Raw genomic sequence first — 11,425 nt, 5'->3', positions numbered from 1 at the left:
CATCACAGCTTTCGCGCACACCTGGAACAAGAACTGGTGAGTGAGAGGGTCGTTGGCATAAACCATTATTATCGCTGCATGTGTAATTGTATATTGAGTGTAAATCACGACGTGGGACTTCATGAAATGTGGAAACAATTTAGATAAAATGACCACCAAATTAAGGAAGGAATTAAGAAAATAACAAAATAAAGCACAACACTGAATACATTGATCATGAGAAAACTGTAAAATGTTAATAGGGTGGAATAAAATAAATATTAAAGCATAAATACACAAATATCAGACTAAATAATCAGCAATAATAATAAAAACAATAACATTATAGAACACTAGAAACTAGAAAATAAGTCCTGACATTTGAGAAGTAACAATATTATCATGAAATTCATTAAAATATATATTTTTAATGTTATTACAGGGATTGATTTTCTGTCAATCGACTGATCTTTTCTGCTTTAATTAAATATTCTTCAAAAAGTAAACGACACGTAGCACAGGGAGAGGCTCTGATGATGATGATGAAGAAGAAGATCCTCTTCTGTGCGTCGTCCCCGTCGTGTCCTCATTCGTTCGGCCAGACTCGTCCCAGATGTTGTTTACCTCCTCCAGCTGTTGCCATGGTTGCTCTAGTTCAGCTTGAGTTCAGAGGTCGCCCGAGACAGACGTACGTCTGTCTCGGGCGACCTCTGAACTCAAGCTGCTCAAAATAACACAGATCGGCCATCTGTGTGTTCGCTGTGTCACCGACTGTTCGGTGTGTGTGTGTGAGGAAACAAGGAAAAGGCAAAGTCCGTGTACAGGAAGTGGACGTAGTCATGGTGACGTCACTCGTTGGTTTGTAGACTGATGTTTTTGAAGCCTTGAACTTTGACCGTCGCCATCTTGTTTTTTTTGCAACCAGTGAACAGAATTAACCAAATTTGGACTGATGAGGAGTGACGTAGAGACACTGTATACGTCTCTGGTAGAGAGATCTGTCAATCACCTTGTAGCCCCGCCCTAAAGCATCCCCTGCTTTATGGTCTGTTTGACTCTAAATGACCATAATTTACTAAATGAGACTTGAAACTAGAGATTGAGACCAAAAACTCATGTTTACAATGTTTACTGAGGGAATAAATCAAGAGAAGTAGAGTCATTTATATAGACTTCTATACAACCAGAGGAGTCGCCCCCTGGTGGTCAGGAGAGAGAATGCAGCTTTAACACATGAAGCATAGATTTCTATACAACCAGAGGAGTCACCCCCTGGTGGTCAGTAGAGAGAATGCAGCTTTACCACATGAAGCATAGACTTCTATACAACCAGAGGAGTCACCCCCTGGTGGTCAGTAGAGAGAATGCAGCTTTACCACATGAAGCATAGACTTCTATACAACCAGAGGAGTCACCCCCTGGTGGTCAGTAGAGAGAATGCAGCTTTACCACATGAAGCATAGACTTCTATACAACCAGAGGAGTCACCCCCTGGTGGTCAGTAGAGAGAATGCAGCTTTAACACATGAAGCATTGACTTCTATACAACCAGAGGAGTCGCCCCCTGGTGGCCAGGAGAGAGAATGCAGCTTTAACACATGAAGCATAGACTTCTATACAACCAGAGGAGTCGCACCCTGGTGGTCAGGAGAGAGAATGCAGCTTTAACACATGAAGCATAGACTTCTATACAACCAGAGGAGTCGCACCCTGGTGGTCAGGAGAGACCATTTAACACTTCATCTCTCTGCCCCCTCAGGTTGACCGGAGCGGCAGAGAACAAGCGTTGGTATTTCGCGGTGATGTGCGCCACCCTCTTCTTCTACACCATCGCCACCATGGCCTTCACCTTCATGTACAAGTACTACACGCACCCCATCGCCTGCCACTTCAACAAGGTCCTGCTGTGGATCAACCTGGGCCTCTGCGGCCTCATGTCCTTCATTGCCGTCACGCCGTGCGTGAAGCAGAGTGAGTCGGTTAAGACACGCCCCCCTCTCGTCTGTCGTCGGTTCTCGCCGGTGAAATAACACTTAGTCCGTCTCCAGCTAAGCAAACATCCCCCCGTTGAAACCACATAATAATAATTAGATGTACTGTCAGATAATATCATCTGGTTCTCCGTCTGAGAACCAAACGTCGACTCCAGCTTTGTCTGCACATGTCTGGGTTTCAGGATGGAAACATACTGAGTACAGATGTGGAAGAAGTACATCTACTGGAGTACTGTACTCTAGTAAATAGAGCAAGTATAAACCTATTAGGTACTGGTACATTTATAAGGATTTCCATTCATCCTTTTCCTTGACCATTCAAAAGGAAACGTTCCACTCTGAAGGCAATACCAGTACATTATGGGATGTATTCTCTCTGTCTGTCTCTGCAGAGCAGCCTCGGTCGGGGCTCCTTCAAGCCTCCATCATCAGCTGTTACGTCATGTACCTCACCTTCTCCGCGCTGTCCAGCCGCCCGCCAGAGAAAGGTAACTAATCTAATCCAACCCACAAGGTTTAGATTACCAGAGAAAGGTAACTAATCTAATCCAACCCACAAGGTTTAGATTACCAGAGAAAGGTAACTAATCTAATCCAACCCACAAGGTTTAGATTACCAGAGAAAGGTAACTAATCTAATCCAACCCACAAGGTTTAGATTACCAGAGAAAGGTAACTAATCTAATCCAACCCACAAGGTTTAGATTACCAGAGAAAGGTAACTAATCTAATCCAACCCACAAGGTTTAGATTACCAGAGAAAGGTAACTAATCTAATCCAACCCACAAGGTTTAGATTACCAGAGAAAGGTAACTAATCTAATCCAACCCACAAGGTTTAGATTACCAGAGAAAGGTAACTAATCTAATCCAACCCACAAGGTTTAGATTGCCAGAGAAAGGTAACTAATCTAATCCAACCCACAAGGTTTAGATTACCAGAGAAAGGTAACTAATCTAATCCAACCCACAAGGTTTAGATTACCAGAGAAAGGTAACTAATCTAATCCAACCAACAAGGTTTAGATTGCCAGAGAAAGGTAACTAATCTAATCCAACCCACAAGGTTTAGATTACCAGAGAAAGGTAACTAATCTAATCTAACTCCAAATCCATGTTACATTACATTATGTATCATTTAGCTGACGCTTTTATCCAAAGCGACTTACAATAAGTGCATTAAACCACGAGTACAAACACAGAACAACAAGAATCAAGAAAGTAACATTTCTTCAAGAAATCCAAACTACAAAAATACCATAAGTAAGTGCCACTAAAGTTCTAATCAGTTTTTATTCAAGGTATCATCAAAAAATATGTGTTTTTAGTTTCTGGAGGAAGATGTAGAGACTTCCTGCCGTCCTGATGTCAATGGGGAGCTCGTTCCACCAATGAGGAGCCAGGACAGCAAACATTCGTGACTTGTTGAGTGTTTAGCTCGAAGTGAAGGAGCTACAAGCCGAATGGTAAATGCCGAGCGGAGTGAACGGGCTGGGGGGTAAGATTGGACGATGTCCTGGATGTAGACCGGACCCGATCTGTTCGCAGCACGGTACGCAAGTACCAATGTTTTGAAGCGGATGCGGGCGGCCACCGGTAACCAGTGAAGGTCGCGGAGGAGCGGAGTAATGTGGGTAAACTTAGGTTGAAGACCAGTCAAGCTGCTGCATTCTGGATGAGCTGCAGGGCTTGGATGGCCTTAGCAGGTAGACCTGCCAGGAGGGAGTTACAGTAGTCTAGCCGTGAAATGACCAGAGCCTGGACCAGAGCCTGGACCAGAACTTGGACCAGAGCCTGGACCAGAACCTGTGCCGCCTTCTGAGTGAGAAGAGGTCGTATTCTCCTGATGTTGTACAGCATGTACCTACAGGAGCGTGTTGTCGCAGTAATGTTGGCAGTCAGGAGAGTTGACTGCCGAGTGTCACACCGAGGTTCATGGCAGTCGAAGTCGGGGCCAACACTGAGTTGTTGAAAGTGGTGGACAGGTCGTGGTGGGAGAGCCTTTCCCTGGAAGGAAAAATAGTTCTGTCTTGTCAGGGTTGATTTTCAGGTAATGTGCAGACATCCACTGAGAGCTGTCAGACAGAGCTTCGTGCTGCTACCTGTGTTTCGGATTGGGGAAACGAGAGGATCAGTTGGGTGTCATCAGCGTAGCTGTGGTAGGAAAAGCCATGTGAGCGAATGACAGAGCCGAGAGAATTAGTGTACAGAGAGAAGAGGAGGGGACCCAGGAAGGAGCCCTGAGGGACCCCAGTAGTGAGAGGGCAAGGTTCAGACACAGATCCTCTCCAGGTTACCCGGTAAGTGCGGTCGTTGAGTGCAGTGCCTTAGATACCAGGTCCTGGAGGGAGGAAATAAGGATCTGGTGGTTCACTGTGTCAAAGGCAGCATATCTAGAAGGATAAGGACAGATGAGAGAGAGAGGCTGTAAAATAAAGTGTAATGATCGAATCTTTTTGATGGACTAATTGTGGTCATTTTGTGCGTCTTCGTAGTGGTTTTGTGTCTCTTTACGGAATTAGATGACGACCACAATGATAAAAACACATAATATCAAGGTGATGAAGGAATGCGGTTAGAACAGCGCTCTACGAGACAGTGAAGGGTGTGAACAAAGGTTCTCATGTTCATACAGATATCTGGGTTTTAAAACCGCATTTTATTATTTTTCCTGCAGGAGCAAAGATTTGAGAACAACAACAACAAGTCATCTAGACTTCTGAACCTCTCCTTCATTTTCACCACAAGATAAATTGTCGAAGGTTTCAAAACGTGTTTTGTTTGCATCTCATCATCCTGTTAAGACTGACGGGCCCACACACACTAACACACACACACACACACACACACACACACACACTTACACTGTTTTTAATCTTCTATAATTTGCTCCCCTCATAATGACTCACCTGTTGGCTCCAGGTAAGACAAAGAGCCTCCACATGACTGAGACATTAGCGCAGAGGCTCGTCAAAGGGCCTGTCTTATCCGGGGTTTACATCTTAATGGCATGCATGCAAATAAAGACACGCGCACACACACACACACACACACACACACACAGATAATCTGGGATGAGATGTGCTCTGACATGCTGCCTGCTGGGCTGGTGGCCCGTGGTGAGGGCAGACAGAAGGATATTTGTTGCACATTCCTCGTGCAGCCATTGACAGCATAATAACACAGGATCACAGCCTGGCAGCATCATGGCGTGTGTTCTCACACAGCTCGTCCCGGAGAGCAGATACAAGTCGAAATAAAAAGGTCGGACAGCACGGAGAGGTCGAAGTCAACACAACAACAACACAGTTTGTGCCCCATATGTTGTTTGGTGTATTTTGACTTGGAGATACTTTAACGGTCTGAATGTAGATTGATAATTCAATGGCAGAAAAAGCTTCCAACGTAAACAGTAATTGATTCACCAGGTGGTGGCGTCCTTCAGTCACTTTGCAGTGTTCAAAAATCACAAAGCAGAGAAGAAGTCACATCTCAAGAGCTAACGAGCAAGATAACGAGCTAGCTAACGAGCTAGTCGTTACATCTACAGGCACCAAAACAGAGTGATTGATTGGCTGCGTGCGCCAAGTGTGACGGTGACGAGCGTTGCAACAACGTTTTTTCACAGTTTCCAGCGACGCGTTTCGTTGCGATAGAAGTTTTTCTTATTGCATCATACTGCAAACTAGTAGCAGGTAAAAAGCACCTTGAGGGGCCGTTCTGCATGACATGTGACGAGGAACAACCAATCACGGCCCTGAGATGTCTTACTGTCAGTTGGTGGTGAAGCAAATGTGTATAAAAGGTTGTGTCAATGAAAATAAAGCCCAACACAAAATAACGTTATCGTTATGATACCTCTAATGCAGGTAACCTCGTTTAAGGCGGGGCTTGAGGTGATTGACAGGTCTCTACCGCGACGTCGTCCAGTCTGGAAGCTGTCTGTGTTTTTTCATCTTACAACTTTGAACCCTTTCACAGTGATTTTTCCACTTCCTGCAAGTGAATTGGAACATTTCGGTCTCATTCAGCGTTCGGTTGTTCTTAGCTCCGCCTTCTGGTTGCCCAAAAAAAACAAGATGGCGACGGCCAAAAGGCTGAACTCAACTTCAAAATGTCGTCCAGTTACGGTCTGAGATTCTTCCTCAGGAGAGTGTTGAGAACGACACTAACTGTCAAAAAGAAGGACTTTCTAAATACATTCTATATAAACCAGCAATAAACTAAAGGACTGATATCCCCCCCCCTCCCCCCCGCCATGAAACTAATCCATTATAAATGCTGTAAAGCTCACTGAAGTTCCTGTGAACCAACCTTTAGTTCCCCTCTCTATTAAATCTCCAGGTTATTTAAGTGTATTTAACTCTGCAGGTCTCCATTGTATCCGACACATCATCCACAGAGGCCGTCATGTGTGTGTGAGCGTGTACACTAGGTGCGTGTGTTAGAGTCCCGGGGCAGCGCGGGACATTGTAGCAACTTGTTGAGAAAATATGCACTCAGTCTGTTTTAAAAACACCTTTTCACCACCGGAGACTGTCCACACACACACACACACACACACACACATACACACACACTCTACTGCTTTGTGAGATTACATTTCCACCTACTTTTGCTGAGTTTCCTTTTCTCCGCTGCTTTAATTTAGGGGTTTGTCGCCTGACATGCTAACGTCTCCAGAAAGTGCTTGTGTGTGTGTGTGTGTGTGTGTGTGTGTGTGTTTTACCTGTCTTGTTTGGACATAAATCTGATTACGTCGTCACAAAGTACAAGTCTTTACATTTTAGTTTTACCCTAAACTAAATGTTAGTTTAGGGTAAGCGTGAGGTTAGGATGTGTGTGTGTGTGTGTGTGTGTGTGTGTGTGTGTGTGTGTGTTTGCGTGTGTGTGTCTTCAACAACCAAAGATATCCATCCTCTTTACTGTCTTCTTAGGTCCTTGTTTGCCTCGACTGTCCCCGGAAGGCTTATTCTGCTCTATGACCTCACCATGACACACACACACACACACACACACACACACACACACACAGAGAGACGCACACGCACAAATAGTACTTGTGTTTCTGAGAAGAATAATTAGTCTGGAGAGCAATTGAAATGACAATCAAGTAGACCTTGTTGACTCTCCCTTGCCGACTCCTGACCTGTGTGTGTGTGTGTGTGTGTGTGTGTGTGTGTGTGTGTGTGTGTGTGTGTGTGTGTGTGTGTGTGTGTGTGTGTGTGTGTGTGTGTGTGTGTGTGTGTGTGTGTGTGTGTGTGTGTGTGTGTGTGTGTGTGTGTATATATATAATACATTACAGTCTGAATCATGTAATTAGTTCAGGTCTGACACACACACAGGAATCCACAGCCGGCCCAAACAACCTTCTGGAGGTGTGTGTGTGTGTGTGTGTGTGTGTGTGTGTGTGTGTGTGTGTGTGTGAGTGTGAGAGAGAGAGAGAGAGAGAGAGAGAGAGCAGCTGAGAACCTTTTTTTTTTACAAGAAAGAGAGGAATTTGAAACAAATCAGAAAGAAAGAAGAAACGCTTGACCTCCGTGCTTCACCTTTTTTACTGAGGTTCAACACAACAGTTGAATAAGGTAAACATGTGAAAACTGGAAAGTTTGGTCTAAACTCATTGAGAGAAAACGTCCTTTAAAGAGATTAAAGTTACATTTCACATGTTGAAGACTCTACATAGTGAATAGGGAAGAAAAATGACCTCATAGATATCACCATGAAACTTCACCACTTCATCACTGACATTAACACAATATTTGTTTGTATTACAAGTTTTCTGAAATGTTATGTTTAAATATGCAAATGAGGCGTTATGTATAGAAACTATTGGTGAATTTAAGAGAAATTTAGGTCATGAGGCGGGTCTTTTACATACAATCTTAATGTCCATAAACGTGTATTTCGCCGTCTTTTATTCATTCCGCAGCTTTTTTCTTCGTCAGTAAAATATAACATTCATCTTTTTAACAATAATATACTGTGTTAATCTATTTGCATGGCATGTTGTACCCGCTGCGTCTCTTCCAGTGGTGTATCAGGGCATGAACATGACCGTCTGCTACCCCAGCGTGGGGCAAGACGGCATCCAGAACGAGGGCAACGCGGTGGCCATCATCGGAGCGGCCATCATGTACTGCTGCGTGCTCTTTGCGTGGTGAGTGGACAGAAGCACTTTATTGTTATATATATATATATTATATATTATGTGTGCTCACGTCTAACTCCTCCCCCCCGCTGCAGCAACGAGGCTTCCTACCTGGCGGAGGTGTTCGGCCCCTTCTGGATGATCAAAGTTTACCGCTACGAGTTCCAGAAAGCCACCTGCTGCTTCTGCTGCCCCGAGGACGAGGAAGGTGAGCACCGAGGAGAACATCTCCAACACGGCGTCGCGTTTCAGACATTTATGCTTTTTTCTTTTCCTCCTCTTCCTCCTCCTCTTCTCCTCCAGCCGAGGAGGCGTTTGTGATGGAGGACGAGAGCAAAGGCTGCCAGAAGGTCATCCACAACGAGACGCAGCGGGTGGCGTACAGCTACTTCTTCTTCCACTTCGTCTTCTTCTTGGCCTCGCTGTACGTCATGATGACGCTCACCAACTGGTTCAGGTGAGCGCACCGCGGGCACCCCGTCCAGGGTCACCCTGGGGCCCCTTCTGAGGGGCGGGGTGGAGGTTATTGGAGGGGGAGGAGGGTAATATTTAAATATGATCCCAAAACTGTATCATCCAAAACGGTGCGACGTAAACTTTTGTTTTCTTCTTTCCGTATTACGCTGTTTTTTGAAGTATGACCAAAATACATTTCTAATAATCGGGGACTTTTAATATACATGCGTAATTTAAAATAACATACAAACTTATTGTGCGTCAAATCACAATGTTTTTCCGAAGTATAATTTTGCAATGTTAATTATTATTATTATTTTTACACTTTTGGTAATTTATGTCAAATTCTACCAAATAGTTGCAAAGCATTTTATTATTTTATTATTTAACCGTTATATTTTTACAGGTTTGAAATCTCTTTTCAGAGGCAAATTAAAAGTAAATAATAGAAAGAACGTGAACAGTTTAACAATTATATCTGTTTATTATTTTAGTTGTTTAGTCTAAAAAATGAAAGATGTTTTTAGTTTAGTAGAGAAACCAGAACGTTGTCGTCCTCTAAACGTTGTTGTCCTCTAAACGTTGTCCTCTAAACGTTGTTCCTCTAAACGTTGTTCTCTAAACGTTGTTCCTCTAAACGTTGTTGTCCTCTAAACGTTGTTCCTCTAAACGTTGTTCTCTAAACGTTGTTCCTCTAAACGTTGTCCTCTAAACGTTGTTCCTCTAAACGTTGTCCTCTAAACGTTGTTCCTCTAAACGTTGTTGTCCTCTAAACGTTGTCATCCTCTAAACGTTGTCCTCTAAACGTTGTTCCTCTAAACGTTGTTCTCTAAACGTTGTTCCTCTAAACGTTGTTGTCCTCTAAACGTTGTTGTCCTCTAAACGTTGTTCCTCTAAACGTTGTCCTCTAAACGTTGTTCCTCTAAACGTTGTTCCTCTAAACGTTGTTGTCCTCTAAACGTTGTTGTCCTCTAAACGTTGTCCTCTAAACGTTGTTCCTCTAAACGTTGTTCCTCTAAACGTTGTTGTCCTCTAAACGTTGTTGTCCTCTAAACGTTGTCCTCTAAACGTTGTTGTCCTCTAAACGTTGTTCCTCTAAACGTTGTTGTCCTCTAAACGTTGTCATCCTCTAAACGTTGTCCTCTAAACGTTGTTCCTCTAAACGTTGTTCCTCTAAACGTTGTTCCTCTAAACGTTGTTGTCCTCTAAACGTTGTCCTCTAAACGTTGTTCCTCTAAACGTTGTTGTCCTCTAAACGTTGTTGTCCTCTAAACGTTGTCCTCTAAACGTTGTCCTCTAAACGTTGTTGTCCTCTAAACGTTGTTCCTCTAAACGTTGTCCTCTAAACGTTGTTGTCCTCTAAACGTTGTTGTCCTCTAAACGTTGTTCCTCTAAACGTTGTTGTCCTCTAAACGTTGTCCTCTAAACGTTGTTGTCCTCTAAACGTTGTTCCTCTAAACGTTGTTCCTCTAAACGTTGTCCTCTAAACGTTGTCCTCTAAACGTTGTTGTCCTCTAAACGTTGTCCTCTAAACGTTGTTCCTCTAAACGTTGTCCTCTAAACGTTGTTGTCCTCTAAACGTTGTTGTCCTCTAAACGTTGTTCCTCTAAACGTTGTCCTCTAACCGTTGTTCCTCTAAACGTTGTTGTCCTCTAAACGTTGTTCCTCTAAACGTTGTTGTCCTCTAAACGTTGTCCTCTAAACGTTGTTCCTCTAAACGTTGTTGTCCTCTAAACGTTGTTGTCCTCTAAACGTTGTCCTCTAAACGTTGTCCTCTAAACGTTGTTGTCCTCTAAACGTTGTTCCTCTAAACGTTGTCCTCTAAACGTTGTTGTCCTCTAAACGTTGTTGTCCTCTAAACGTTGTTCCTCTAAACGTTGTTGTCCTCTAAACGTTGTCCTCTAAACGTTGTTGTCCTCTAAACGTTGTTCCTCTAAACGTTGTTCCTCTAAACGTTGTCCTCTAAACGTTGTCCTCTAAACGTTGTTGTCCTCTAAACGTTGTCCTCTAAACGTTGTTCCTCTAAACGTTGTCCTCTAAACGTTGTTGTCCTCTAAACGTTGTTGTCCTCTAAACGTTGTTCCTCTAAACGTTGTTGTCTTCTAAACGTTGTCGTACTCCAGCTACGAGTCGGCCGTGCTGGAGACCACCTTCACCCACGGCAGCTGGTCCACCTTCTGGGTGAAGATGTCGTCCTGCTGGGCGTGCGTGCTGCTCTACCTGTGGCTGCTGCTGGGCCCTCTGTGCAGCTGCCAGTCCGAGTCCAGGCCGCGGCGCTCGCGCATCAAGCGGCGCGGCGCGGGATCGTCACGCCACGTCTCCGTGACCGTCTGACCCGCTGGGACGACGGCGTGGAGGTCACCGGAGGTCAAAGACTCGCGCTGCTGTGAGAAGGACCAATCGGAGAGCTCCGTGACATTTAAACCGCTGTGAGGACTCGACTCAACAGTATGAATTGCCAAAGGGATCAGAACTCTCACTCTGTATAATAATAATAATAATAATAATAATAATAATGGACTTTACACTCAGCAGCTGTACAGACAGACACATTTACCAACTTTAATTGTTGTAGTATATTATATTGTTTTGGCTCTACGTAGACTGTAGATATTATAAGAAGGGAGGATTCTAGATATTCGCTGTTCTGTTGCATCAGATGCTCACATCCCATAATGTTTTCTTTCACGTGGAGAGAATCTAACCCTGAAATAGAGAAACAGAAGCCCCCGTTAGTCCTCCGCTCTCCGGCAGGCGACGTTTTTTTGATCATGAACAAATCTTTTGGGTGTGTTGAGTTCAGACATTACGCAAGAGACGCTGACCCAGGATCAGTTTGCCAGCA

General features: G+C 44.0%; 1 protein-coding gene across 1 annotated transcript in view; it reads left to right on the top strand.

The window, feature by feature from the left end:
* Positions 1-10,914, top strand: part of serinc4 (serine incorporator 4) — a 19,204-nt gene extending 8,290 nt beyond the window's left edge. The window contains exons 5-11 of the mRNA XM_034529736.1: positions 1-36; positions 1,739-1,950; positions 2,366-2,461; positions 8,007-8,133; positions 8,220-8,332; positions 8,428-8,581; positions 10,704-10,914. The exon at positions 1-36 is cut by the window's left edge and continues 58 nt beyond it. Of these exons, the coding sequence (XP_034385627.1) occupies positions 1-36; positions 1,739-1,950; positions 2,366-2,461; positions 8,007-8,133; positions 8,220-8,332; positions 8,428-8,581; positions 10,704-10,914 (949 nt within the window). The remainder of the gene's footprint in view (positions 37-1,738; positions 1,951-2,365; positions 2,462-8,006; positions 8,134-8,219; positions 8,333-8,427; positions 8,582-10,703) is intronic.
* Positions 10,915-11,425: the final 511 nt, after the last annotated feature.

This window comes from Cyclopterus lumpus, chromosome 3 (genome assembly GCF_009769545.1).
Source record: "Cyclopterus lumpus isolate fCycLum1 chromosome 3, fCycLum1.pri, whole genome shotgun sequence".
NCBI classification, from domain to species: domain Eukaryota; kingdom Metazoa; phylum Chordata; class Actinopteri; order Perciformes; family Cyclopteridae; genus Cyclopterus; species Cyclopterus lumpus.
This window is presented reverse-complemented; position numbering and strand designations above follow the sequence as displayed.